The 25,569-nt window shown below is 42.5% G+C and overlaps 1 protein-coding gene across 1 annotated transcript in view; it reads right to left on the bottom strand.

Annotated features, from left to right (window-relative positions):
* Positions 1 to 25,569, bottom strand: part of MYOM2 (myomesin 2) — a 110,014-nt gene that overhangs the window by 61,920 nt on the left and 22,525 nt on the right. The window contains exons 7-13 of the mRNA XM_038740308.1: positions 20,337 to 20,425; positions 20,209 to 20,259; positions 16,725 to 16,889; positions 10,863 to 11,024; positions 8,430 to 8,571; positions 3,277 to 3,476; positions 2,297 to 2,350 (exon numbers count right to left, since the gene is read on the bottom strand). Of these exons, the coding sequence (XP_038596236.1) occupies positions 2,297 to 2,350; positions 3,277 to 3,476; positions 8,430 to 8,571; positions 10,863 to 11,024; positions 16,725 to 16,889; positions 20,209 to 20,259; positions 20,337 to 20,425 (863 nt within the window). The remainder of the gene's footprint in view (positions 1 to 2,296; positions 2,351 to 3,276; positions 3,477 to 8,429; positions 8,572 to 10,862; positions 11,025 to 16,724; positions 16,890 to 20,208; positions 20,260 to 20,336; positions 20,426 to 25,569) is intronic.

Raw genomic sequence — 25,569 nt, 5'->3', positions numbered from 1 at the left:
TTTCTACCACAGCGCTTAGAAAAGTGTTTGGCACCTAGCAAGTGCTTAACAAATACCGTCATTATTATTATCATTGCCATTTTCCAGAGGAGGCAACTGAGGCACAGAGGAAGTGAAGTGACTTGCCCAAGTTCTCACAACAGCCATTTTTTGCAGAGCTGGGTTTAGAACCCAGGCCCTTCTGACTCTCAGGCCGGTACTCCATCCACCGAGCCGCACTGCTTCATTCATTCAATCGTATTTACTGAGCGCTTACTGTGTGCAGAGCACTGTACCAAGCGCTTGCTTCATGTGCAGAGGCAGCGTGGCTTAGTGGAAAGAGCCCGGGCTTGGGAGTCAGAGGTCGTGGGTTCTAATCCCGGCTCCAGCACTTATCAGCTGTGTGACTTTGGGCCAGTCCTTAACTTCTCTGTGTCTCAGTTACCTCATCTGTAAAACAGGGATTAAGACCGTGAGCCCCATGTGGGACACCCTGATTGCCTCGTATCTACCCCAGCGCTTATAACAGTGCTTGGCACAAAGTAAGCGCTAAACAAATACTATTATTATTACTATTACTATTATTATTATTAGGAGAGTATTAGAGGAACTATAGCTGCCCATACCCCAGCTGCTGGGTGGAAGGTTTCCCATCTCTGTTGGCTCTTCCGGATTCCGCCCCCTGGGAATTTCAGCCAGTTGGCCTAGCCAACGGCAACAGTAACCATGGCAGTGATGATGACAGCAGCTGCAGTGACTATTATTTTATCCAACGCTCTCCTGTCAACTGCAACTTCACTAGTTCACTTGGCACCACGATCGTCCATCTGGGAACGTCTCTCTGTCTTGGCGATGGGGTGCCTGAAGGGCTGGGTGGGGTGTGGGGATGCTACTACTTGGGGAATGAAGTGTCAGTGGGCGGACAACACCTGCTACAGAGAGGAGTGAAAGGCTGTCAGAGTGTGTGGGTGGAGAGGAGTGACTGCTTGATTTTTTCTAACAGTATTTGTTATTAATAATAATAATAATAACAAGTATGGTATTTGTTAAACACTTCCTATGCGCCAAGCACTGTTCTAAGTGCTGGGGTAGCTGCAAGCAAATCGGGTTGGACACAGTCCCTGTCCCATGTGGGGCTCACAGTTTCAATCCCCATTTTACAGATGAGGGGACTGAGGCACAGAGAAGTGAAGTGACTTACCCGAGGTCACACAACATACAAGTGGCAGAGGCAGGATTAGAACCCATGACCTCCTGACTCCCAAGCCCGTGCTCTATCCACTAGACCATGTTGCTTCTCTTACAATAATAGTAATAATAATGATGATGATGATGGCATTTATTAAGCGCTCACTATAGGCAAAGCACTGTTCTAAGCACTGGGGAGGTTACAAGGTGATCAGGTTGTCCCACGGGAAGCTCACAATTTTAATCCCCATTTTACAGATGAGGCAACTGAGGCACAGAGAAGTTAAGTGACTTGCCCAAAGTCACCCAGCTGACAATTGATGGAGCCGGAATTTGAACCCATGACCTCTGACTCCAAAGCCCGGGCTCTTTCCACTGAGCCACGCTCTTAATAATGACAATAATATAATGATGACAATAATAGTATTTGTTACATACCTACTATGTGCCAAGCACTGTTCTAAATGTTGAGCTAGATACAAGATAATTGGGTTGGACACAGTCCCTGTCCCACTTGGGGCTCACAGTCTTAATGCCCATTTTACAGACGAGCTGAGGCCCAAAGAAGTGAAGTGACTTGCCCAAGGTCACCCAACAGACAAGTGGAGGGGCTGGGATTAGAACCTGGGTCCTTCTGATTCCTAGGACCATGCTCTACCCATTAGGTCACGTATTTGTTATAATAATAGTACTTATAATTGTGGTACTTGTTAAGAGTTTAGTCACTTCTTTACTTCATTCTCACCTATCCAAAGCAGGGGGGAGTCTCTGCTCGTCTTACAATAGGATGGCATTGGGAGAATTCAGCTCCAGACTAGAACAGTGCATCGCAACAACATAAGAAAAGATGCATTTTCTTGCATTTCACTGTAGCTCCGGAGCGGAGTACCTCACATGTGAAGAAGCTGTGTGGATAGAGCACAGGCCTGGGAATCAGAGTGTCCTGAGTTCTAATCCCAGCTTGACTGCTTGTCTGTTCTACCTCGTTCCAAACTCTCAGGGCTGCTGTTATATATTTATCTAAAAGCTTGCTCATGAGGTAAATGTTTTTTCCAGCACTCCCGGCTCTAATTATAATCTAAAATTCCTTGGACGTAAGCTGCTGAAGTGAAATCATGAAGTTGCATACCTTCAAGGTCATCCTGATAGATTACAATTTCTCTGTCTCCCTCCAAATGAACGGCTGCGAACAGAAAAAAAAAATGTTTATTCTGAATTTTTGAGAACCAAAAAGTTCAGAAGCAAAACCCTAACCGGTGTTACTTCTTTTCTGCCGTCTGAATCACCATTACATTCTGATAGTTTAATAAACTAAACAGGCATAATCCGCTTGCTGAAACACCTGAAGCTGCTTCGGATAACGCTAGGTATTTCTCCGTCGCTAGTGAATCTATGCCTGTAAAATCCTGGGAAGCTTGACAGAAATTACCATAACAAACGTTGGGCAAACACAGAAAATGATCAGGCGTTCACTGCTCCTAAGGAATTAGCACAGATTTGATATTAATATTCAGAAATCCATGATTTCTAATCACTGTTTCTTTGGTCTCATGGTCTTCAGGTCACCTGAAATTACACTGAAAACGACCTACGAATTTCTCGAGAGATGAATTCTGACTCAGTTCTAACCTAATTCTCCTGAGGAGTAATAATAATTTATTTGTTAAGCGCTTACTATGTGCAAAGCACCGTTCTAAGCGCTGGGGAGGATACAAAGTGATCAGGTTGTCCCATGTGGGGCTCACAATCTTAATCCCCATTTTACAGATGAGGTAGCTGAGGCACAGAGAAGTTAAGTGACTTGCCCAAAGTCACCCAGCTGACAAGCTGCGATGAGATGAGAAATGAGATCAGCTGCTCTGCTTCTCAGTGCGAAAAGTTCAGTTCAGCCCCCTCGCCTGAAAATGTCCATTCCTCCCGTGGCTGGGATGGAGACAGAGGTGATTAGCCAGCAATGCGCTTTGTGGTGACACTAGGCAACTGAAGACGTTCTCAAGGCTTGCAAGAGGTGGGAAACCACCTGAGAAATGTCTCATCGATCAGAAAAAAAACAGAACATTTCCACGTCTAAAGCAAAAACGGGTGTTTCTTCGCTACTCGGATACTTACCCTGCAACTTCTTGAGGTCAACGGGGTCAAGGGCTGCAACAGCTTCAGAGACCCTAGAAGGTCTGCTGATCCCTGCGTTGTTGACAGCTCTAACACGGAACATGTAAGACCTTCCCTCAAAAAGGCCGGTGACAGGATATTTGCAGATTTTTACCGGTGTGTCATTGCACTGAATCCAATTGTCGGTTCCCACTTCACACCTGCAGAGGCAAAATGGTACAAATTTCAAAATCCCGGTGTATAATAAGCACCTACAGGAAGGTGAACTGCTTTTAATGATGTGGAAAACTGCAATTTATTCATTTATATCAATGCCTATCTCTTCCTCTAGATTGCAAGGGCCCAGGAGGTAGAGAGTTTAGCAACGCCGTTGTATTGTACTATCCCAAGTGCTTAGTATAGTTCTCTGCACACAGAAAGCACTAAATACGACTTTTTTTAATGGCATTGCCAACTTCTACTTCCCAAGCGCTTAGTACAGTGCTCTGCACACAGTTAGTGCTCAACAAATACGATTGAATGAATGAATGAATGAATGGTATGTGTTTACTATGTGCCATGGTCTGTTCTAAGTGCTGAGGTAGATACGAGCCCACGTGGGGCTCGCAATCTTAATCCCCATATAGTAGGTGTGGAAACTGAGGCACAGAGAGGGGAAGTGACCTGCCCAAGATCACACAGCAGAAACGTAGTCAGGATTAGAACCCAGATCCTTGTGACTCCTGGGCCCGGGCTCTATCCACTAGGCCAGGCTGCTTCTGATTTTAACATGGAGAAGTGGATCAGATTAACACAAACTAAACTAAGTTTAAACAGACTTTAGTATGGAGACTGTATGCTCATTATGGGCAGAGAAAATGTCAGCTAATTCTGCGGTATTTTACTCTCCCAAGTGTTTAACACAGTGCTCGGAACATAGTAAGCATTCAATAAATACCACTGATTGATTGATCGATGACATCGGTGTTAATACGTATATACACAGACAGCTATATGAAGAAAGAAAAAAAAAGAGTGTTACTTTTCTTTTCCCCTTGGAAATAGTACAATCCAACCTAGAGGATGAAATCTACCTTCAATAATAATAATAACAATAATGGTATTTATTAAGTGCTTACTATGTGCAAAACAATGTTCTAAGCACTGGGGAGTTTACAAGGTGATCGCCTGTCTACATGCTTCGTTTTGTTGTCTGTCTCCCCCTTCTAGACTGTGAACCCGTTGTTGGGTAGGGACTGTCTCTATATGTTGCCGACTTGTACTTCCCAAGCGCTTAGTACAGTGCTCTGCACACAGTAAGCTCTCAATAAATACGATTGAATGAATGAATGAATCAGGTTGTTCCATGGGGGGTTCACAGTCTTAATCCCCATTTTACAGATGAGGTAACTGAGGCCCAGAGAAGTTAAGTGACTTCCCCAAAGTCACACAGCTGACAATTGGCGGAGCAGGATTTGAACCCATGACCTCTAACTCCAAAGCCCATGCTCTTTCCACTGAGCCACACTGCTTCTCCATTGTACTTTAAGTATTAAGTATACAAAAATCATCTTTTATAAAGGACATTATCCAAGTATCAAAGCTTCCACTCTTCATTTTCCAATTATACCTCTTGACATGACCCAACATATTTCTAATCTCTGAGGTTTTTTCCTGTCATATCGCAAGGAATGAAAGAAAACCATTCCCTTTGAACCCCTAGTATCAAATGCCTTTCGAATTCAGCAGCAACCTTTGAATAATGTTAAAATTTTGCATTCTATCATACCTCTCATCTGAACATTCCCAGTCCTTTTGCAAATATTAATTAAGTTCCAAGCAGAGCCGTGAGGGTTGGGAAAGATCACAGTCCACATTTTACAGACTGAGCAAATGAAATGGAGGAAATCAGTGATTTTCCCAGTTACAGGGCAAAGCATTTGCCAAGATGACAATGAACTCATTTCAAAAAAAAAATTCTATCTGCCATACCGAACAATGCATAGACTAATTCATTTTCCAGAAGTGCCTTTCAAAGAGCCACAATACCCACACGTCAGTTTGGTGAAAGGAAGAAAAGTCCATTTAGATTAGAAGCAGTCTGATCGTAATGGATTGAGGAAAGCAACCAAGTACTTTTAAGCTCATTCTTCTCCTCACCCCCAAAAGTCTTCAATATCCAGCTCCAGGCTAACTATGCCAATTTGTCAAGTGCTTATTATGTGCGAGGCACTGTACTAAGCACTGGGGTACATCCAAATAATCCTTCCAGACTGTAAGCCCGTTGTTGGGTAGTGATCGTCTCTATATGTTGCCGGCTTGTACTTCCCAAGCGCTTAGTACAGTGCTCTGCACTCAGTAAGCATTCATTAAATGTGATTGATTGAATGAATGAAATAATCAGGATGGACACAATCCCTGAGCTACATAGGGATCACAGTCTTCATCCCCATTTTACAGATGAGGCAATTTAGGCACAGAGAAGTGAAGTGACTTGCCTAAGGTCACACAGCAGACAAGAGGTAGAGTGGGGATTAGAACCCACGTCCTTTCATTCATTCAATCACATTTATTGAGCGCTTACTGTGTGCAGAGCACTGTACTAAGCGCTTGGGAAGCACAAGTCGGCAACATATAGCCGGCCCCTACCCAACAACAGGCTCACAGTCTAGAAGGGGGAAAGATAATGGCATTTATTAAGCGCTAACTATGTGCGAAGCACTGTTCTAAGCACTGGGGGGATACAAAGTGATCAGGTTGTCCCACGTGGGGCTCACAGTCTTAAGCCCCATTTTGCAGATGAGGGAACTGAGGCTCAGAGAAGTGAAACGACTTGCCCAAGGTCACACAGCAGACATGTAGCGGAACCGGGATTCGAACCCACATCCTCTGACTTCCTGGCCCGTGTTCTATCCAATAGACTACACTGCTTCTCACCGTTGTTCCAGTTGCTCTGGTCATGGTTGTTCTATAATTGACCAGAAATATCAATCAATCAATCAATCAATCATATTTATTGAGCGCTTCATCATCATCATCAATCACATTTATTGAGCGCTTACTGTGTGCAGTGCACTGTACTAAGCGCTTGGGAAGTACAAGTTGGCAACATATAGAGACGGTCCCTACCCAACAGTGGGCTCACAGTCTAAAAGGGGGAGACAGAGAACAAAACCAAACATACTAACAAAATAAAATAAATAGAATAGATATGTACAAGTAAAATAAATAAATGAATAAATAAATAGAGTAATAAATATGTACAAACATATATACATATATACAGGTGCTGTGGGGAAGGGAAGGAGGTAAGATGGGGGGGATGGAGAGGGGGACGAGGGGGAGAGGAAGGAAGGGGCTCAGTCTGGGAAGGCCTCCTGGAGGAGTTGAGCTCATCTCACCTCAGCCTCCTCACTTATAGCAGCAAGAAGAGCAGCAAAGGAAGCAGTTGTGACAGTGGTGGTCATTTTTCTTTTTACAGAACTTGTCGAGCACTTACGATTTGTCAGCCACTGTACTAACTGCTGGGGTAGATATGAGCTAATCAGATTGGGCACAGTCTGGGCAGCGTGGCTCAGTGGAAAGAGCCCGGGCTTTGGAGTCAGAGGTCATGGGTTCGAATCCCAGCTCTGCCAATTGTCAACTGTGTGACTTTGGGCAAGTCACTTAACTTCTCTGTGCCTCAGTTACCTGATCTGTAAAATGGGGATTAAGACTGTGAGCCCCCTGTGGGACAACCTGATCATCTTGTTACTTCTCCAGCACTTAGAACAGTGCTATGCACAGAGTAAGCACTTAATAAATGCCATTATTATTATTATTATTAATCCCCATTTTTCAGAGGCCCAGAGAAATGCAGTGACTTGCCCAAGGTCACCCGGAAGACACGTGACAGAGTCACTGTGGCTACCCTTAATCTTTTGAGGGTTGCATTTGGAAAAATATGGTCATATGAAGATAATCTAAAGATGCTACTCCCTTAGCCTAGAGAATGATGGAAAACAGGACCTATGAGAAAAGAGAAAATGTACAGGGAATTCAGTGTGTTTAGACTAACACAAAGCCAGATGAAGCGTGGCTTTATAACCACTCATGGGATGTGAAATTATATCTACAAACATCTAAATAATACTAATGATAATAATAAGGAGGGTATTTGTTAAGCGCTTACTATGTGCAAAGCACGGTTCTAAGCGCTGGGGAGGTTACATGGTGATCAGGTTGTCCCACAGGGGGCTCACAGTTTTAATCCCCATTTTACAGATGAGGTAACTGAGGCACAGAGAAGTGAAGTGACTTGCCCAAAGTCACACAGCTGACAGTTGGTGGAGCCAGGACTTGAACCCATGACCTCTGACTCCAAAGCCCGTGCTCTTTCTACTGAGCCACGCTGCTTCTACGACCACCTATGGGATGTGAAATCATATCTACAAACACCTAAATAATAATGATGATGGTATTCGTTAAGTGCTTACTATGTGGAAAGCACGGTTCTAAGCGCTGGGGGGGTTACGAGGTGATCAGGTTGTCCCACGGCGGGCTCACAGTTTTAATCCCCATTTGACAGACGAACAAAAGAATAATGATGAGCCTCAATTAAGCCGAGAGATTCTGGCTGAACCAAATGAAAGATTCCAGTTTGTCAGAATGAGCAAAGCAGGGAGCTGGCTACCGAGCGATGGTGTGGAGTGCCCATTTTTGGAGATCTTAAAAAATGATATATTTGGCTTGCTGTCTTTGGTGGCTTAGTCACTCAGCTCTCTGGAGAGGGGAAGGTGGTTTAAAGGCTCTCTTCAGGCCCTTTGGGACCAAGAGTCTAGGATCCTTTGATCTACCAAAGGGACCACTTGAGGAAGGGGAATGCCAACCAGCCTAAAGTCACTAGGGAACTGTGTTACCTTCTCACACCTGGCATAAAGAGTTCTTTTTTAGGCCTCTACACTCACAAAACTCTCAAATGCTTGATAACTAGACATTGCCAGATCCTTGATTTACGGAAGAATTATTTTCCTCTAAAAGGAGAAGAGCATAGTAGTAAAGACTGCTCTCTGTAGAGAGACAGAGAGTCATCTCCATAGAGGAAGTGCAAACGAAGAGCAAAATTACTTCTCTGGGGTCTTTCTACGTCAAGTTCAAGTGCTAAACGTTCCTGATTATGAAGAACACGCACTCACCTATCCACAAAATAGCCGATGACTGGACTTTCACTTGCTGTATTCGGCGGTTTCCAGGAAATGATAACGTAATCTCGGTTGGCATCGTGGCACTCCACGTCCATAGGTGCCCCGGGGGCACCCATAACTAAGGCGTCCGCGTCTGGAACAAACAGATTCATTCAGTCGTATTTATTGAGCTCTTACTGTGAGCACTGGACTAAGCGCTTGGGAAGTACCAGTCGGCAACATACAGAGAAGGTCCCTACCCAACAACGGGCTCACAGTCTAGAAGGGGGAGACAGACAACAAAACAAAACATGGAGACGGGGGTCGAAATCCTCAGAACAAATAGAATTGAAGCTATATGCACATCATTAACAAAATAAATAGAATAGTAGATATGTACAAGTAAAATAGAGTAATAAATCTGAACAAATATATACACAAGTGCTGTAGGGAGGGAAAGGAGGTGGGGTGAGGGGGTGGGGAGGAGGAGAGGAAAAAGGGGGCTCAGTGTAGGAAGGCCTCCTGGAGGAGGTGAGCTTTCAGTAGGGCTTTGAAGGGAGGAAGAGAGCTAGCTTGGCGGATGTGTGGAGGGAGGGCAATCCCAGGGGAAGGACGTGGGCCGGGGGTCGATGGCGGGACAGGTGAGAACGAGGCCCAGTGAGGAGGTAATCGGTGGCAGAGGAGTGGAGGGTGTGGGTTGGGCTGGAGAAGGAGAGAAGGGAGGTGAGGTAGGAGGGGGTGAGGTGATGGACAGCCTCGAAGCTGAGAGTGAGGGGTTTTTGTTTGATTTGTAGGTTGACATGAAGTTGGGAAAAGGAGAGGAACATTAGGAGGGTGTTGGTGAAAGGTGATCTTGAAAGTCTGATGAACAATTAAGAAGCTTACAGCAACTTTAATAACTGAGTGTGATAATAACAACAATAATAATAATAATGGCATTTATTTAGCACTTACTATGTGCAAAGCACTGTTCTAAGTGCTGGAGAGGTTACAAGGTGATCAGGTTGTCCCAGGGGGGGCTCACAGTCTTAATCCCCATTTTACAGAAGAGGGAACTGAGGCACAGAAAAGTTAAGTGAGTTGCCCAAAGTCACACAGCTGACAATTGGCGGAGTCAGGACTTGAACCCATGACTTCTGACTCCAAAGCCTGTGCTCTTTCTACTGAGCCACACTGCTTCTCTACTGATGTACTTCAGGTACTCAAGAGTGATACTGATTGTGAACAAATGGGCGATATTGGATCCTAAAACTCAAATTATCACCTTAAGGGTCAAAAACAAACTAAATAGAGCCATTTAACTTCCAACTTCACTCCATCTTTCCTTTCCCTCAAGGCATAAAGCCAGGGAGTAAATCATTCTCTTCTTGTGTCTACCCCAGTGCTTAGCCCAGTGTCTGGCAACAAATAAGGAGCAGCATGGTGGATACATAGTGGATACAGCACAGGCCTGGGAGTCTGAGAGTCATGGGTTCTAATCCCGGACCTGCGACTTGTCTGCCGTGTGACCTTGGGCAAGTCATTTCACTTCTCTGGGCCTCAGTTGCCTCATCTGTAAAATGGGGATTGAGATTGCGAGCCCCACGTGAGACGCGGACTGTGTCCAACCTGATTTGCTCGTATCTACCCCAGCGCTTAGTACCGCACCTGGCATATAGTAAGCGCTTAACAAATACCACAATTCTTAATTATTAGCATTATTAGCTTAATAAGGAAGTGGCAGGGTCTGGTGGAAAGAGCAGGTGCTTGGGGGTAAGAGGACCTGGGTTCTAATCCCAACTCAAACATCATACATGGTTACATGTCACAAAGACATGGGTCTGTTCTGTCACTTAATTTCTCCGTATCTTAGTTACCCCATCTGTGCAATGGGGACGAAATCCTACTCCATCTTTCTTGGACCGTGAGCACCATGTGGGACAGGAACTGTGTCCAACCCGATTAACGTATATCTACCCCAGTGCTTAGAACAGTGTTTGGCACATAGTAAACATCCGCATCAGCTCCACAAATATCCCGCCCAGCTGAATGTTTCCAAAACTTCCTTTCCCAAGTTGAATGACCAGCTTTGCCGAGTGGATGCTAGTGACTTCCCTTTTCCTGCATTGACTGCATGGGATGTGTCCTAAAGGCTGCTCTTGTGACTGAAACATCATTAGAGAAGCAGCGTGGCTCAGTGGAAAGAACACGGGATTGGGAGTCAGAGGTCATGGGTTCAAATCCCAGCTCCACCCATTGTCAGCTGTGTGACTTTGGGCAAGTCACTTAACTTCTCGGGGCCTCAGTTCCCTCATCTGTAAAATGGGGATTAAGACTGTGAGCCCCCCGTGGGACAACCTGATCACCTTGTAACCTCCCCAGAGCTTAGAACAGTGCTTTGCACATAGGAAGCGCTTAATAAATGCCATCATTATTATTATTATTTTCCCTTAAAAACCACGATACCTCTCACGAACAAGAAAGCGCTGTGATCATTAACACCTCCTCTCGTCACCAATCGCAAGGTGTAGAGACCTTCATCATCCTTATTCAGGTGGCTGAATGATAAGGAAGCCTGACCTTCTCCATAGAACATCTTTATCCACTTAGATTCTTTGAGCAGCACATCTGAAAGGGAATTAAGGATTTTTCATTAAGTGCAGGACATCAATCCATCAATCAATAGTATTTGCTGAGCTTCTGCAGTATGTAGGGCACAGAACTAAGTATTTGGGAGAGTAAAATCGAGTCAGTAAACATGTTCCCTGCCCTCAAGGAGTTTACCACTTAACAGGTGCAATAGACAGTAAAATGAATTACTAAATTACACATAGGAAATTACACACAGAATAAAGATATGTACATAAGTTCTCTGTGACAGGGGGTGTGGAGAGTTGTCACCCAAATGCTTTGGTGACACAGAGGTGCTTAAGTGGCAGTAGAGGAGGATACACAGGGGTTGAAAAATGAAAGAATAATCTGGGAAGGCCTCCTGGAGTTGATAGACCACGGGCCTGAGAGTTAGAAGGTCATGGGTTCTACTCCCAGTCTGCTGCATGTCCTTGGGCAAGTCACTTGATTTCTCTGGGCCTCATTTGTAAAATGAAGATTGGGACTGTGAGCCCCGGGTGGGACAGGGACTGAGTCCAACCCAAATAGCTTGTATCCATCCCAGCACTTAGTACAGTGTCTGGCACACAGTAAGCGCTCCACAAATACCATTATTATTATTATTATTATGTGATTTCAATAATGCCTTGAAGATGGGGAGAGCTGTGATCTGCTGGATGTGAATCTGCCCTTTCTGGCAGAAGGGAGGGTATAAGTGAAAAGTAAATGATGATAATAATAATAATAATAATCATAGCATTTATTAAGCACTTACTATGTGCAAAGCACTGTTCTAAGCACTGGGGAGGTTACAAGTTGATCAGGTTGATCCACAGGGGTGCTCACAGTCTTAATCCCCATTTTACAGATGAGGTAACCAAGGCACAGAGAAGTTAAGTGACTTGCCCAAAGTCACACAGCTGACAAGTGGAGGAGTCAGGATTTGAACCCACAACCTCTGACTCCAAAGCCTGGGCTCTTTCCACTGGGCAGTAAATTGGTTTGCTTGTGGTTATACTGCTTCCTGCTCTTCTGTAGTGTGTGATGAATTAAAAATTCTCATTTATGTTAAGAATGTTAAGAAATGTTAAGATGATCATGAATTTAATAAACACTGTGTAATACATAAGACATATATTATATTCTTCCTTGTAGTTATGTATGTTGCTGATGACAGTTGAAGAGTAACAACTTACAGCAAGCAGTTTTATCTATTTTACCAATTTTTAATGAATATATCAATTTACCTTCAAAAACTTAAATTTCCCTTTTTCCCTTATTTTACAGAAAATACCTCAATGTCATTTTCCTTATGCTACAAGTATAAACGTGGTTTTTCAATCCCCTATGTAGTAAGTGATATTGACTTGAAATTTATCATAGATGAGAAGCTGGTAACCCATGATGAATATAAATTAAATTGATTGACTAGCAAAACCAGGGTAATGAAAAAAATGAGTTGAATAATGTAGACTGGTCCGTGGAGAACCTACTCATTCATTTATTCAATAGTATTTATTGAGCGCTTACTTTGTGCGGAGCACTGTACTAAGTGCTTGGAAAGCACAATTCAGCAACAGAGTCAATCCCTGCCCAAAATGCACTCATTCTTTCTATAATTAACTGAATTACTTTTAATGTTTAACTCTGAGATAAATTCCTTATCAGCAGATTTACTGCTGGACAGATTCTGCATCAATCAATCAATCGGCGGTATTTATTGAGTGCTTACTATGTGCAGAGCACACTTGGAAGTGTCCAATACAACAGAATTAGCAATCTTGTTCCCTGCTCATAAAGAGCTCTCAGGTGCTCTGCACGTAATAGATGTTCAATAAATACCATTGATTGATTGATTGCCTTGCTGTAGTAACACAAACTAGGATCAAGAGAGAACTCTGAAGGAAATTGAGAACCTATGATTATGATACATAGCTTTTGGCTGGAATTTTAGAACTTAGATTTACAGACTTGAATGTCTTAGATGGTTAGTTTATGCAACCTAGGCTTAAGTGATCAGTCAACAGTATTTATTGAGCACTTACTGTGTGCATAGCACTGTACTAAGCGTTTGGGAGAGTATAATATAACAACATAAGAGACACACTCCTTGCCCACAACAAGCTTAATGGCCCCTACCTATGCAGAGAAGAAAGACCTTCCATAAATATATAACCAGGGCATAGTAGACATAGTCAAATTGTCAATTCAAGAAGGTTTGAACCACCCTAATGTTTACAATTTTTAGCCAGTTGGGTGATGTTCTAATTGCAAAGATCCAGATATTTCAACTTTAATTCAATTTGCTCTGACGACTTGACACCCGTCCTCATGTTTTGTTTTGTCGTCTGTCTCCCCCTTCTAGACTGTGAGCCCGTTGTTGGGTAGGGACCGTCTCTATAGGTCGCCGACTTGTACTTCCCAAGCGCTTAGTACAGTGCTCTGCACACAGTAAGCGCTCAATAAATACGATCGAATGAATATTGACAATGATTTAGTTTGCAATGGCGGGGCTACTGTGAACTAGTTGTGAGCAGGGAATGTGTCTGTTAATTTTTATATTATCCTCTCCCAAGTGCTTAGTATAGTGCTCTGCACACAGTAAGTGCTCAATAAATACGATTGAATGAATGAATGAATGAATATTATCCTCTCCCAAGTGCTTAGTACAGTGCTCTGCACACAGTAAGCGCTCAATAAATATGACTGAATGGTGTTAGTGGAGACAGCAGGTTTCAAAGGATGTCAGAACTTTAGTATCTAATCGATTATTTATATTTACTGAACACATTCTGTGCAGAGCACTGTACTGAGCACTTGGAGAGTACAATTCATTTATTCAATTGTATTTTTGAGCAATTACTGTGTGCAGAGCACTGTACAAAGCGCTTAGAAATTACAATTCGGAAACAGAGATCATTCATTCAATCACATTTATTGAGCGCTTACTGTGTGCAGAGCACTGTACTAAGTGCTTGGGAAGTCAAGTTGGCAACATGTAGAGATGGTCCCTACCCAACAACAGGCTCCCCACCCAACAATGGGCTCACAGTCTAGAAGGGGGGAGACAGACAACAAAACAGAACAAGTAGACAGGGATCAATAACAACAACATAAATAAATAGAATTATAGAGCTATACATATCGTAAATAAAATAAAATAAAATAAAATAAAATAAATAAATAAATGTGACATGATTATTGCCCTCAAGGAGCTAGCAATATAGCTGGGGTGACAGACTCCAAAGTAAATAACTCAGTACGTGTGTGTTTCCGTGTGTGTGTGTTTGTGTGTGTGTGTGTGTGTGTGAGTGAACACTGGATACTATTAATTATGCAGATATAGTTCACCTGTGTTATCTGTAATTTATTGATATGTTTCCTCCAATCGATGAATCAATCGATGATATATATTTAGTACCTACTGTGTGCAAAGCACTGTCCTCAGCACTTGGGGGAGTTGGACACAACAGTTGGTAGACACCTTCCCTGCCCACAACAAGCTTACAGTCAGTCAGCCCATCGTATTTATTGAGCGCTAACTTTGTGCTGAGCACTGTAATAAGCACTTGAGAGAACACAATACAGTCACGGGACTTCAGGAGGGCAGGGATCCTCTCTACACATGGTGCTCTTCCAAGGATTTAGCTGGGCACTGTGCACCCAATAAATACTATGGATGGATTAATTATCTGTTATTATTTATTAATTATTCCTGAAGAGAGGTTTCGAGCCGTTGCCCTGGGGGTGGCCCTGAGCAGACCTGGCAAGGGGAAAGGAGTGTGGGTTCTTTGATCCCACCCACCATTTTTACTATTGAAAGGAGGATGGCATTACTTGAATCTGCTCTGCTAATATGTCCACAGTTCGAGCAGCCCCCCAGGTCGATAGACCCCAACCTGAGCTGCATGATGAATTTTTCTAGTGCCCTAGAGCCTCCGTTTGAGCTGGGAAAATTGAGTTTACTATAGACAATGATAGGGAAAACTAGCCACCCCGGATCATCTTCAAAAATTGGAAATGGTTTCTCTGACGACTGCAGCACGAGGCGGTTTCCCAGAATTTCTACATTTCTAATCCAGGTTGTCAAAGTTCTTCAGAACAGCGAAAGATAACGTTATTTTATTTGCTTATTATTAGGAGATGCCACCTTTACCCTGTGCTAAATTTACTACTCATTCTTGGCTCTGAATTTGTGAGGAAGCCAGGAAGGTGACTAGGGCGTGTAATCTGGAGACTATAATTGCTTCATTATTCCAAATTCTGCATCCAGTTGAAATCCTATTTAAAAGTGATTTAAAGTTATTAGAAATATCCAGTAGCTTTTTCTTCAGTGATTACTTCAGCACGATAGTTTTACAGTATTACTCCATTTTGAATTGTGTCAGTAAAACTAAATTCTTGTTTGTACGCTGTTTCGCCTACATATTTCAGTGGATATTATAGGTGTCTCATATATACTCTAGAGCTTACTAGCTACGAAGTTTTAAACAGCACAAATATCTTCTTGCATTTTAATATCCACCGATAATCTTATTAGTTACTTTTCATTTAAATAATAAAATCCCCCAAATGTTACGATGATTGGTGACGAGGACTGGCTTTTTTGACTAAAGTCTACATTAAAAATTACATAGACACACAACTGGAAATGTGAGCCTTGGCTTCACCACATTTCTCTGAAAATATATTCTGCTCAAATTGATCAATTCTTATAAAAGGAATAGATTGTATTCCATCCAGCAGACACATTTCAAAATGTTTGAAAAGGACTCTGGGGTGATGTTCTGAGGATATTTTTGTTCTTCCTTTGATTTTTTCCAAAGCCCTTGTTAACAGACTGTTTGTTTTCTTAAATAATAGTAGTAGTAATAGTATTTATTAAGCTCCATGTCTCAAGCACTGTACTAAGCACTGGGACAGAATATCCAGGTGGGATTTATTTACCATGACGGTCCCTCAGTGCGTGGCTAGACTAAGCAACGATTAAAATCAAGGAAACATCACAAGACATACTAGGTCGACATTCTGATCTTGAAAAGTTGATCTTGATGAGTAATTTAAATACAGGCACTCCTCGGCCTTAAAAAATGTTTTACTTCCACAAATTTCATGCCTCCTCCTGATCCTGAAAGTCTGAGCCCTGGACTATCACCTCTTTCAACCTTCCAAGGAAAACATAATAGATCCAACTCTCATTTAAATCTGTCATCAGGTGGCTGTTGTTCTTAAATAGCCGTATAAATCCCAAGGTTTTAAGCTCATCCTCTAAGCTGTGAGCTCACTGTGGGCAGGGGATGTATCTGTTGTTGTACTCTTCCAAGAGCTTAGTACAGTGCTTTGCACACAGTAAGCACAGGATAAATACGATTTAATGAATAAGCATGTCTCTTTCTCTCTCCCTCCCTCCCTCTCTCTCATTCCCCTGAATTCAGATTCTTTCCAGCTAACCTCTCAATAATTCCTTGGATGGATCTCAAGGACAGTTACCTAGCTACTGAGTTGTATTTAGTCTCTCAGCCCTCAGCTAATGTAGCGTTAAAATCCAGGTTGGGATAAAGCCACAGACCAGAGGCGCCTGCCGAAAGCCGCCCATTTCAAATAGGTATGATCCGATCTTACAAAATAACAATGAAGAACTTCATGAAAGTTACAGTATTTACTTCTTTGCTGTTCAAAAGGATCTTGGACTGAATGTTATTTTTCAAGCGTACTTACTATCTCTGTACCACTCCACACGAGGTTGGAGTCTTTTCAGCTCCGGAGTGACCAGCAGAGAACACTTGAGAGTAGCCGTATCTCCTTCCGTCTTAAAGGTGACACCGAACTTCTCCAAAAACTGAACATCAAAGTGAGTGTAGGGAATCACTGATGACAGGGGTACTGTACAAGAAAAGGTTAAGTGCAATGATAAGATTAGAGTTAAATCAGCCATTTCAGGGAGATTTTGGAGAGTAAGCACTTACTCTCTACCAAGCATTTGGAGTAGATTCAGTGTAATTAAATCAGACACAGCGCCAATCTCACACGGGGCTCACAGTCTTTCAGGGAGGGAGAAGAGGTTTTTAACCTTCATTTTACTGCAGAGGAAACTGAGACCCTGATACATCGAGTGATTTGCCTAAGGTCGCACAGCGGACAAGTGGCTACTTCTCCCGCTATTTCTGGGCTCTTTCCACATGCTGCCTAGTAAATTTGAAAGCTACCCAATATTTTCTTTTTCTTATTGAGCGCTTACTGCTGTTGCATGCTGGGGAAGCAGCATGGCCTAGTGGATAGAACACAAAGTAATCAGAAAACCTATAAAAATCTAAAATAATTCACGATGGGCGCAAGTCGCCACATAATTGCTTTGATAAAAACAAATCGTACAAGGTCAACAACAGAAAGAGATCAGCAGCATAAAAGTAAAGCAAAGATGCAAAATTGAAAAACCTTGACAAAAATTTTTAGGTTTACATTACACAGATAATTACAGCAGAAAATGCAATACAATTTTGCGGCTGCTTTTTCAACACAACTTACATTTTAAATTACAGCACTTGAAACCAAAAAAAATTCTACTTTACCAGAAAATGAATTCTAAAATTATTCTTTGAAAAAACACTTCAAATAAAAACAAAAAACAAAAAAAAACTTGCGTTCTTATCCCAGCTCTGCCACTTGTCTGTTGTTTGACCTTGGGCAAGTCACTTAACTTTTCTGTGCTTCAGTTACTTCATCTGCAAAATGGGTATTAAGACTGTGAGCCCGTGGCTCAGTGAGAAGAGCCTGGGCTTGGGAATCAGAGGTCACGGGTTCTAATCCCAGCTCTGTCACTTGTCAGCTGTGTGACTCTGGGAAAATCACTTAACTTCTCTGGGCCTCAGTGACCTCATCTGGAAAATGGGGATGAAAAGCGTGAGCCCCATGTGGGACAACCTGATCACCTTGTATCCCCCAGCGCTTAGAACAGTGCTTGGCACATAGTAAGCACTTCACAAATGCGAACAGTGCTTGGCACATAGTAAGCACTTCACAAATGCCATCATCATCATCAAAGGGACTGTGTCCAATCTGATTAGCTTGTATATCCCAGGAATTAGAACAGTGCTGGACACATAGTACGTGCTTAACAAATACCATTATCATTATTATTATTATCATTATCACACAGCCCTGGGAATCTGTTCTAATTAATAACACCCTAGAGGGGAGTAGTAAGGGGCTCCCTAAAGGCCTACATCCTTTAAAAAGGGCTTCAAGTTTGGTGACTCAGTTAATAATAATTGTTGTATTTTTAAGTACTTATTATGTTCCAGGCACTTTACTAATTGCTGGGGTGGATGCAAGCAAATTCATTCATTCATTCATTCATTCAATCGTATTTATTGAGCGCTTACTGTGTGCAGAGCACTGTACTAAGCGCTTGGGAAGTACAAGTTGGCAACATATAGAGATGGTCCTTACCCAACAGTGGGCTCACAGTCTAGAAGACTGAAATTGGGTTGGACACAGTCCCTGTCCCACTTGGGCTCACAGTCTCAATCCCCATTTTACAGATGAGGTAACTAAGGCCCGGAGAAGTAAAGTGACTTGCCCAAGGTCACCCAGCAGAGAGGTGGAGGAGCCGGATTAGAACCCATGACCTTTTGACGCCCAGGCCTGTCACTACACCTTAGGGAGCCTAGGCTAACTGGGATATCACCCCTTCTCTCCCTCCCCATTCCCTCTCCTGCCATAGGACTTCTGAATTGACTGATGCGATAGTAATACAGCAGAGAAGTAGCACAGTCTCTATATGTTGCCAACTTGGACTTCCCAAGCGCTTAGTACAGTGCTCTGCACACAGTAAGCACTCAATAAATACGATTGAAAGAAAGAAAAGAATAGTGGAAAGGGCACAGGCCTAAGAGTCGAAAGCCCTGGGTTGAATCCCAGCTCCAATACCTGTCTGCTGGGTGACCTTGGACAGTTCACTGAACTTCCCTGTGCCTCAGTTCCCTCATCTACAAAACGGGGATTCAGTCCCTGTTCTTCCTCCTACTAAGAGTCTGAGCCCCATGTGGGACCTGATTATCTTTTATTTATCCCAGCACCAATTACAAGTGCTCGCCATGTAGTAAGTGTTTAACAAATATTATCATTATTATTATTATCATTATTAGAGCACTTCCTGGGGGCAATGGATTGTACTAAGTGCTGGGCTAATATGCTAAAAGTTCTTCTGCACCAAAAACGAGCTTGGGACCACAGCAGATCCTTCTCGCTTCTCTCCCTCTTTGCCACAGGCAGGACTAGTAATAAAAAGCCCGGGCTTTGGAGTCAGAGGTCATGGGTTCAAATCCCGGCTCCACCACTTGTCAACTGTGTGACTTTGGGCAAGTCACTTAACTTCTCTGGGACTCAGTTCCCTCATCTGTAAAATGGGGATGAAGACTGTGAGCCCCACGTGGGACAACCTGATCACCTTGTAAAATCCCCAGCGCTTAGAACAGTGCTCTGCACATAGTAAGTGCTTAATAAATGCCATTATTAATAATAATAATAATAATGGTACTTGTTAAACACTTACTATGTGCCAAGCACTGTTGTAATCACTGGGGTATATTCAAGTTAGGTTGGACACAGTCCCCATCCCACGTAATCCCCATTTTCCAGATGAGGTAACTGAGGCCCAGAGGAGTGAAGTGACTTGCCTAAGGTCACACAGCAGACAAGTGGGAGAGCAGGGATTAGAACCCATGACCTTCAGACTTCTAGGCCTATGCTCTACACATTAAGCCACACTACTTCTCCACAAAAAAATTATGGCCTGAGAAAAGTAATCCCAAATCATCATCAGCCAAGAATAACTTCCCAAAATACCTTCCTACTGAAATCAAAGAGATTTCTGAGAATCACAAAGTATCAGGGAAGCAGTGTGGCTCAGTGGAAAGAGCAAGGGCTTTGGAGTCAGAGGTCATGGGTTCAAATCCCGGCTCCACCAATTGTCAGCTGTGTGACTTTGGGCAAGTCACTTAACTTCTCTGTACCTCAGTTACCTCATCTGTAAAATGGGGATTAAGACTGTGAGCCCCCTGTGGGACAACCTGATCATCTTGTAACCTCCCCAGCGCTTAGAACAGTGCTTTGCACATAGTAAGTGCTTAATAAATGTCATTATTATTATTGTATATGCACACCATCAACATAATCCATCAGAAGAAAAGTCCACACTTACATCCAATAGGGAGTAACACAGAATGATACGGTTCTTCGTCTCCTCTGAACCCTAAAAAACAATTCAAGGTAAATCATAAAATGAATAAAAGGAATAAATTGTGTTTTAGGTTTTGACTTAATACTTACTCTTCACAATCACGGCAGCATTGGTAGATACCTGTCCATGGACATTTGTTGCCACTGCCGAATAAATAGCGGTATCATCGAAATTTGCTCTTTAAAAAAGGCAAAATAAAGCAATTAAAACAATTTACAGGAGTCCGATAACCTACGGTTCATATTTACAAAACAAAATATTACTAGACAGCGAAGATTATGACCTAGATTGCTGTGTTGATTAAAGAGTCATCAATTCATTCATTCAATTGTATTTATTTATACTGATGCCTGTTGACTTGTATTGATGTCTGTTTCCCCCTCTCTAGACTGTGAACTCTTTGGGAGCAGGGATTGTCTGTCTTTATTGCTGTGTTGTACTTTCTAAGAGCTAAGTACAGTGCTCTGCACACAGTAATCGCTCAATAAATACGACTGAATGAATGAATGCATTGAGCACTTACTGTGTTCATTCATTCATTCAATCGTATTTATTGAGCGCTTTCTGTGTGCAGAGCACTGTACTAAGCACTTGAAAAATAAAATTAAGTGCTTACTATGTGACAAACACTGTTCTAAGCGCTGGAGTAGATACAAGGTAATCAGGTTATCCCAGGTGGGGCTCACAGTCTTAATCCTCATTTTACAGATGAGGTAACTGAGGCACAGAGAAGTTAAGTGACTTGCCAAGCGCTTATTGTGTGCAGAGCACTGTACTAAGCACTTGGAAAGAACAATTTGGAAACAAATAGAGACAATCCCTACCCAACAACGGGCTCACAGTCTAGAACGGGGGAGACAGACAACCAAACAAAACAAGAAGACAGGCATCAATAGCCTGTTTTTGTTTGATGCGGAGGTGGAGGGGCAACCGCTGGAGGTTTTTGAGGAGCGAGGTGACATGTCTTGAACGTTTTTGTAGAAAACTGAGCCGGGCGGCAAAGTGAAGTATGGACTGGAGTGGGGAAAGAGGAAGCTGGGAGGTCAGCAAGGTGGCTGATGCAGTCATCCAGGTGGGATCGGATGAGTGTGTTAATGTGGTAGCAGTTTGGATGGAGAGGACAGGGAGGATTTTAATGATGCTGTGAAAGTGGGACTGATGGGATTTAGTGACGGATTGAATATGTGTGTTGAATGAGAGAGAGGAATTAAGGATAACACCAGGATTATGGGCTTGTGAGACTGGAAGGATGGTGGTGCCGTCTACAGTGATGGGAAAGTCACGGGGAAGACGGGGTTTGGGTGGGAAGATAAGGAGCTCTGTTTTGGACATGTTAAGCTTAAAGTGAAGGGAGGACAACCAGGTAGAGATATTTTGAAGGCAAGAGGAAATGCGAGACTGCCGAAGGCAGAGAGAGTAGAGCTGGAGATGTAGATTGATTGATTGATTAAAGATTGAGACAGTGAAGAACACCAGCTATGCAGAGAAGAATCCCAGCTATGTAGTTGATATGGCCTATTAGCATCCAGCTGTGCATTTAGACATGGATAAACCTTTGACTATAGTTGCTGTAAGGACTGTTTTTTCAGGAATAAAGAAGGGGAATTTCCCTTGGAATCCCCTTGTTGAATTCTAAATCAGAAATCCTTGTTGCACTGAAATTCTATTTTTCTCTACAAATAATAGAGTTCATTAAACCTGTCAGATAAGAGGTTTTGGATTTTTTTTTTGGGGGGGAGCATTGTTTTTTTATGATATTTCTTAAGTATTTACTATGTGACAAGCTGTAAGAGCTGGGGTAGATACATTTTAATCAGGTTGTACAGAGTCCACGTCCCACATGGGGCTCACAGCTTAATCCCCATTTTACAGATGAGGGAACTGAGGCACAGAAAATAATAATAATGACAGTATTTGTTAAGAATTTACTATATGTCAAGAACAGTTCTAAACTCTGGGGTAGATATAAGATAAGCTGGTTGGACACAGCCTTGATCCCAATTTTCAGGTGAGGTAACTGTGGCCCAGAGAAGTGAAGAGACTTGTCCAAGGTCATAAGGCAGATAAACAGCGGAGTCTGGATTAGAACCCAGGTCCTTCTTACTCTCAGGCCCGATCTCTGCCCATCTGCCAAGCTAGCTCTCTTCCTCCCTTCAAGGTCCTGCTGAGAGCTTACCTCCTCCAGGAGGCCTTCCCAGACTGAGCCCCTTCCTTCCTCTCCCCCTCTCCATCCCCCCCATCTTACCTCCTTCCCTTCCCCACAGCACCTGTATATCTGTATATATGTTTGTACATATTTGTTACTCTATTTATTTATTTATTTATTTATTTTACTTGTACATATCTATTCTATTTATTTTATTTTGTTAGTATGTTTGGTTTTGTTCTCTGTCTCCCCCTTTTAGACTGTGAGCCCACTGTTGGGTAGGGACTGTCTCTATATGTTGCCAATTTGTACTTCCCAAGCGCTTAGTACAGTGCTCTGCACATAGTAAGTGCTCAATAAATATGATTGATGATGATGATGATCTCTAGGTCATGCTGCATTCCCAGAGAAATTAAGCAACTTGCCCGAGGTCACAGAGTAGACAAGTGGCGGAGCTGGAATTAGAACTCAGGTCCTTCTGACTCCCGCCCATGCTCTAACCACTATTAGGCCACACTGCTTCTCCAATATATTTTGAATTTGATTTCATTCACTCATCCATTTATTACTCTATTACTCTATTTATTTATTTATTTTACTTGTACACTTTTATTCTACTTATTTTATTTTGTTAAAATGTTTTGTTTTGTTCTCTGTCTCCCCCACTTCTAGACTGTGAGCCCACTGTTGGGTAGGGACCGTCTCTATATGTTGCCAACTTGTACTTCCCAAGTGCTTAGTACAGTGCTCTGCACACAGTAAGCGCTCAATAAATACGATTGAAGGAATTGAATGAATGAATGAATGAATGAATGAATCCATTTATTCAGTAGTATTTATGGAGCACTTGCTGTGTGCAAAACTCTGAGGATTGGTGGTAGAATTTATTAAGTGTGCAGTACATTGTGCTAAGTGCTCGGTAAGTATAAAACAAAGGAATGACATGTAACCTACCAACGTAACAGGGGAGACCGACTCTTTCTCTGTATATAGCTGATTTATTTTTAAGCCTTTCCAAACACATATATGACTAATGGTTGCAATACCCTCTTAAGGATTCATTGATTGATTAAGGAGGCAAGGTCTCTCTGTAGCAGCTGAGAGATTTCATCTCTACCTCCTACCTCTATTTTCATTATGGTTAATCAATCAATCAATCGTATTTATTGAGCACTTACTGTGTGCAGAGCACTGTACTAAGTGCTTGGGAAGTACAAGTTGGCAACATATAGAGTTGGTCCCTACCCAACAGTGGGCTCACAGTCTAGAAAAGTCACGAAAAGCAGTGTGGCCTCATGGACAGGGGACGGGCCGGAGAGTCAGGAAACCTGGGTTCTAATCCCATCTCTGCCTCTTGTCTATCGTATGACCTTGAGCAAGTCACTTCACTTCTCTGTGCCTCAAGTTACCTCATCTGTAAAATGGGGATTAAAATCGTCCCCCTTCCGATTCAGACTGTGAGGCCCATGTGGGACAGAGTCTGTGTCCAACCAGATTATCTTATATATCCCTGGCAGATAGTAAGCATTTAACAAGTACCTTTAAAAGCCTGATTTTTTTTTAATAATGTGAAAAACTAAGAATAACCTGCTATAACATACCACGGATTGATTGATTATTAAAGAGAAAAAGGAAGAAGCCAGAAGAGCAAAAGGAAACTGTTTGACCCTTTCTTCAAGAGCATAAGTAAGGGTAAGCAAGTCCAAATAAGGTCTCATGAATTGCAAAGTTAATTCCGATATAAGCAGTTAGAATTAACGGGACTTGTATTTAAAATCTCATTAAAATCCAGAATGCATTGGTTGTTGGCTATTATTAATTATACGATGCTGCCAAAGAACGCATGTTCCACTTCCTTTCCAGTTTTCCCCTACGCACAATCATGCTATCCCTTAGTCCAAGAGCTCGGGGACATAATGTTTCAGGAAACTGTGTCCTCTGCAAAGAACATCTTAGCCTCCCCATGAAGTGTAAATCCCGAGTAGGCCAGAAATCCTCCGCCCCTGATAAGGCTGAGAGGTTAATGGCAGACGGCTAATTCTGATTGAGGTTCTGGCTATTGCCCCAGGAGACTTTTAGACTGTGAGCCCACTGTTGGGTAGGGACTGTCTCTATATGTTGCCAATTTATACTTCCCAAGTGCTTAGTACAGTGCTCTGCACATAGTAAGCGCTCAATAAATACGATTGATGATGATGAGACAAACAACAATAATAATGATAATAATTGTGGTATCTGCTAAGTGCTTACTATGTGCCAGGACCTGTACTAAGCACTGAGGTAAATATCTGATAATCGGGCTGGACACAGTTCCTGACCCACACAGGTCTTAATCTGTGAGCCCCATGTGGGACAACCTGATGACCTTGTATCTGCCCTAGTGCTTAGAACAGTGCTTGGCACATAGTAAGCGCTTAACAAATATCATTATTATTATTAATCCCCATTTTACAGATGATTTAACTGAGGTCCGGAGAAGTGAAGTGACTTGTCCCAGGTCACACAGCACACTTCTGTCAGAGCCGGGATTAGAACCCTTGTCAAAATGCTATGGATAACGGTTGTGCGATCCACTTACAAAATCCTACAATTTCACTTGCATTAAAACACCTCCACCCATCTCTGCAGACTTTGCTAATGACATTTCAATTGATGAACTGGCTTCTTTGCTGCTCTGTGAGGATGTCTTATGGTTTATACTGGGCAGCAGCTACAAGTCTTCCTGTGGGTACTTCATCAATAAGCTAAAAATCTCTAATTCCAAAGCAATAATTTTCCGTTTCATCGCTTACTCTTCCACATTTCTAAAAATGTAAAATCAATCAGCCAAGTGTATTTATTGAGCGCTTACTGCATGCAGAGCACTGTACTATGCGCTTGGGAGAGAACGATACACCGGAGGTGGGGACACATTCCTTGGCCATGACAAGGTCACAATCCAAACATCTAAAGGTACAACCTCCTCAATTTCTTTACCAAAATTGGTTTTAAGATTGGTTTGACTAGACCTAGTCAACATTTACTGCCTTTTGCCAGATTTATCTCCAGGATGATGACAATGCTGGTGATATTCATTAAATGTTTACTATGTGCCAATCACTGTGTTAAATGCTTGAACAGTTGCAAGATAATCAGATCGAACATAGTTTCTGTCCCACAAGGGACTTACTGTCTAA

The sequence above is a fragment of the Tachyglossus aculeatus genome, chromosome X1, assembly GCF_015852505.1.
Source record: "Tachyglossus aculeatus isolate mTacAcu1 chromosome X1, mTacAcu1.pri, whole genome shotgun sequence".
NCBI classification, from domain to species: domain Eukaryota; kingdom Metazoa; phylum Chordata; class Mammalia; order Monotremata; family Tachyglossidae; genus Tachyglossus; species Tachyglossus aculeatus.
The sequence above is the reverse complement of the archived record's forward strand: the minus strand, read 5'-3'. Positions and strand labels throughout refer to the sequence as shown.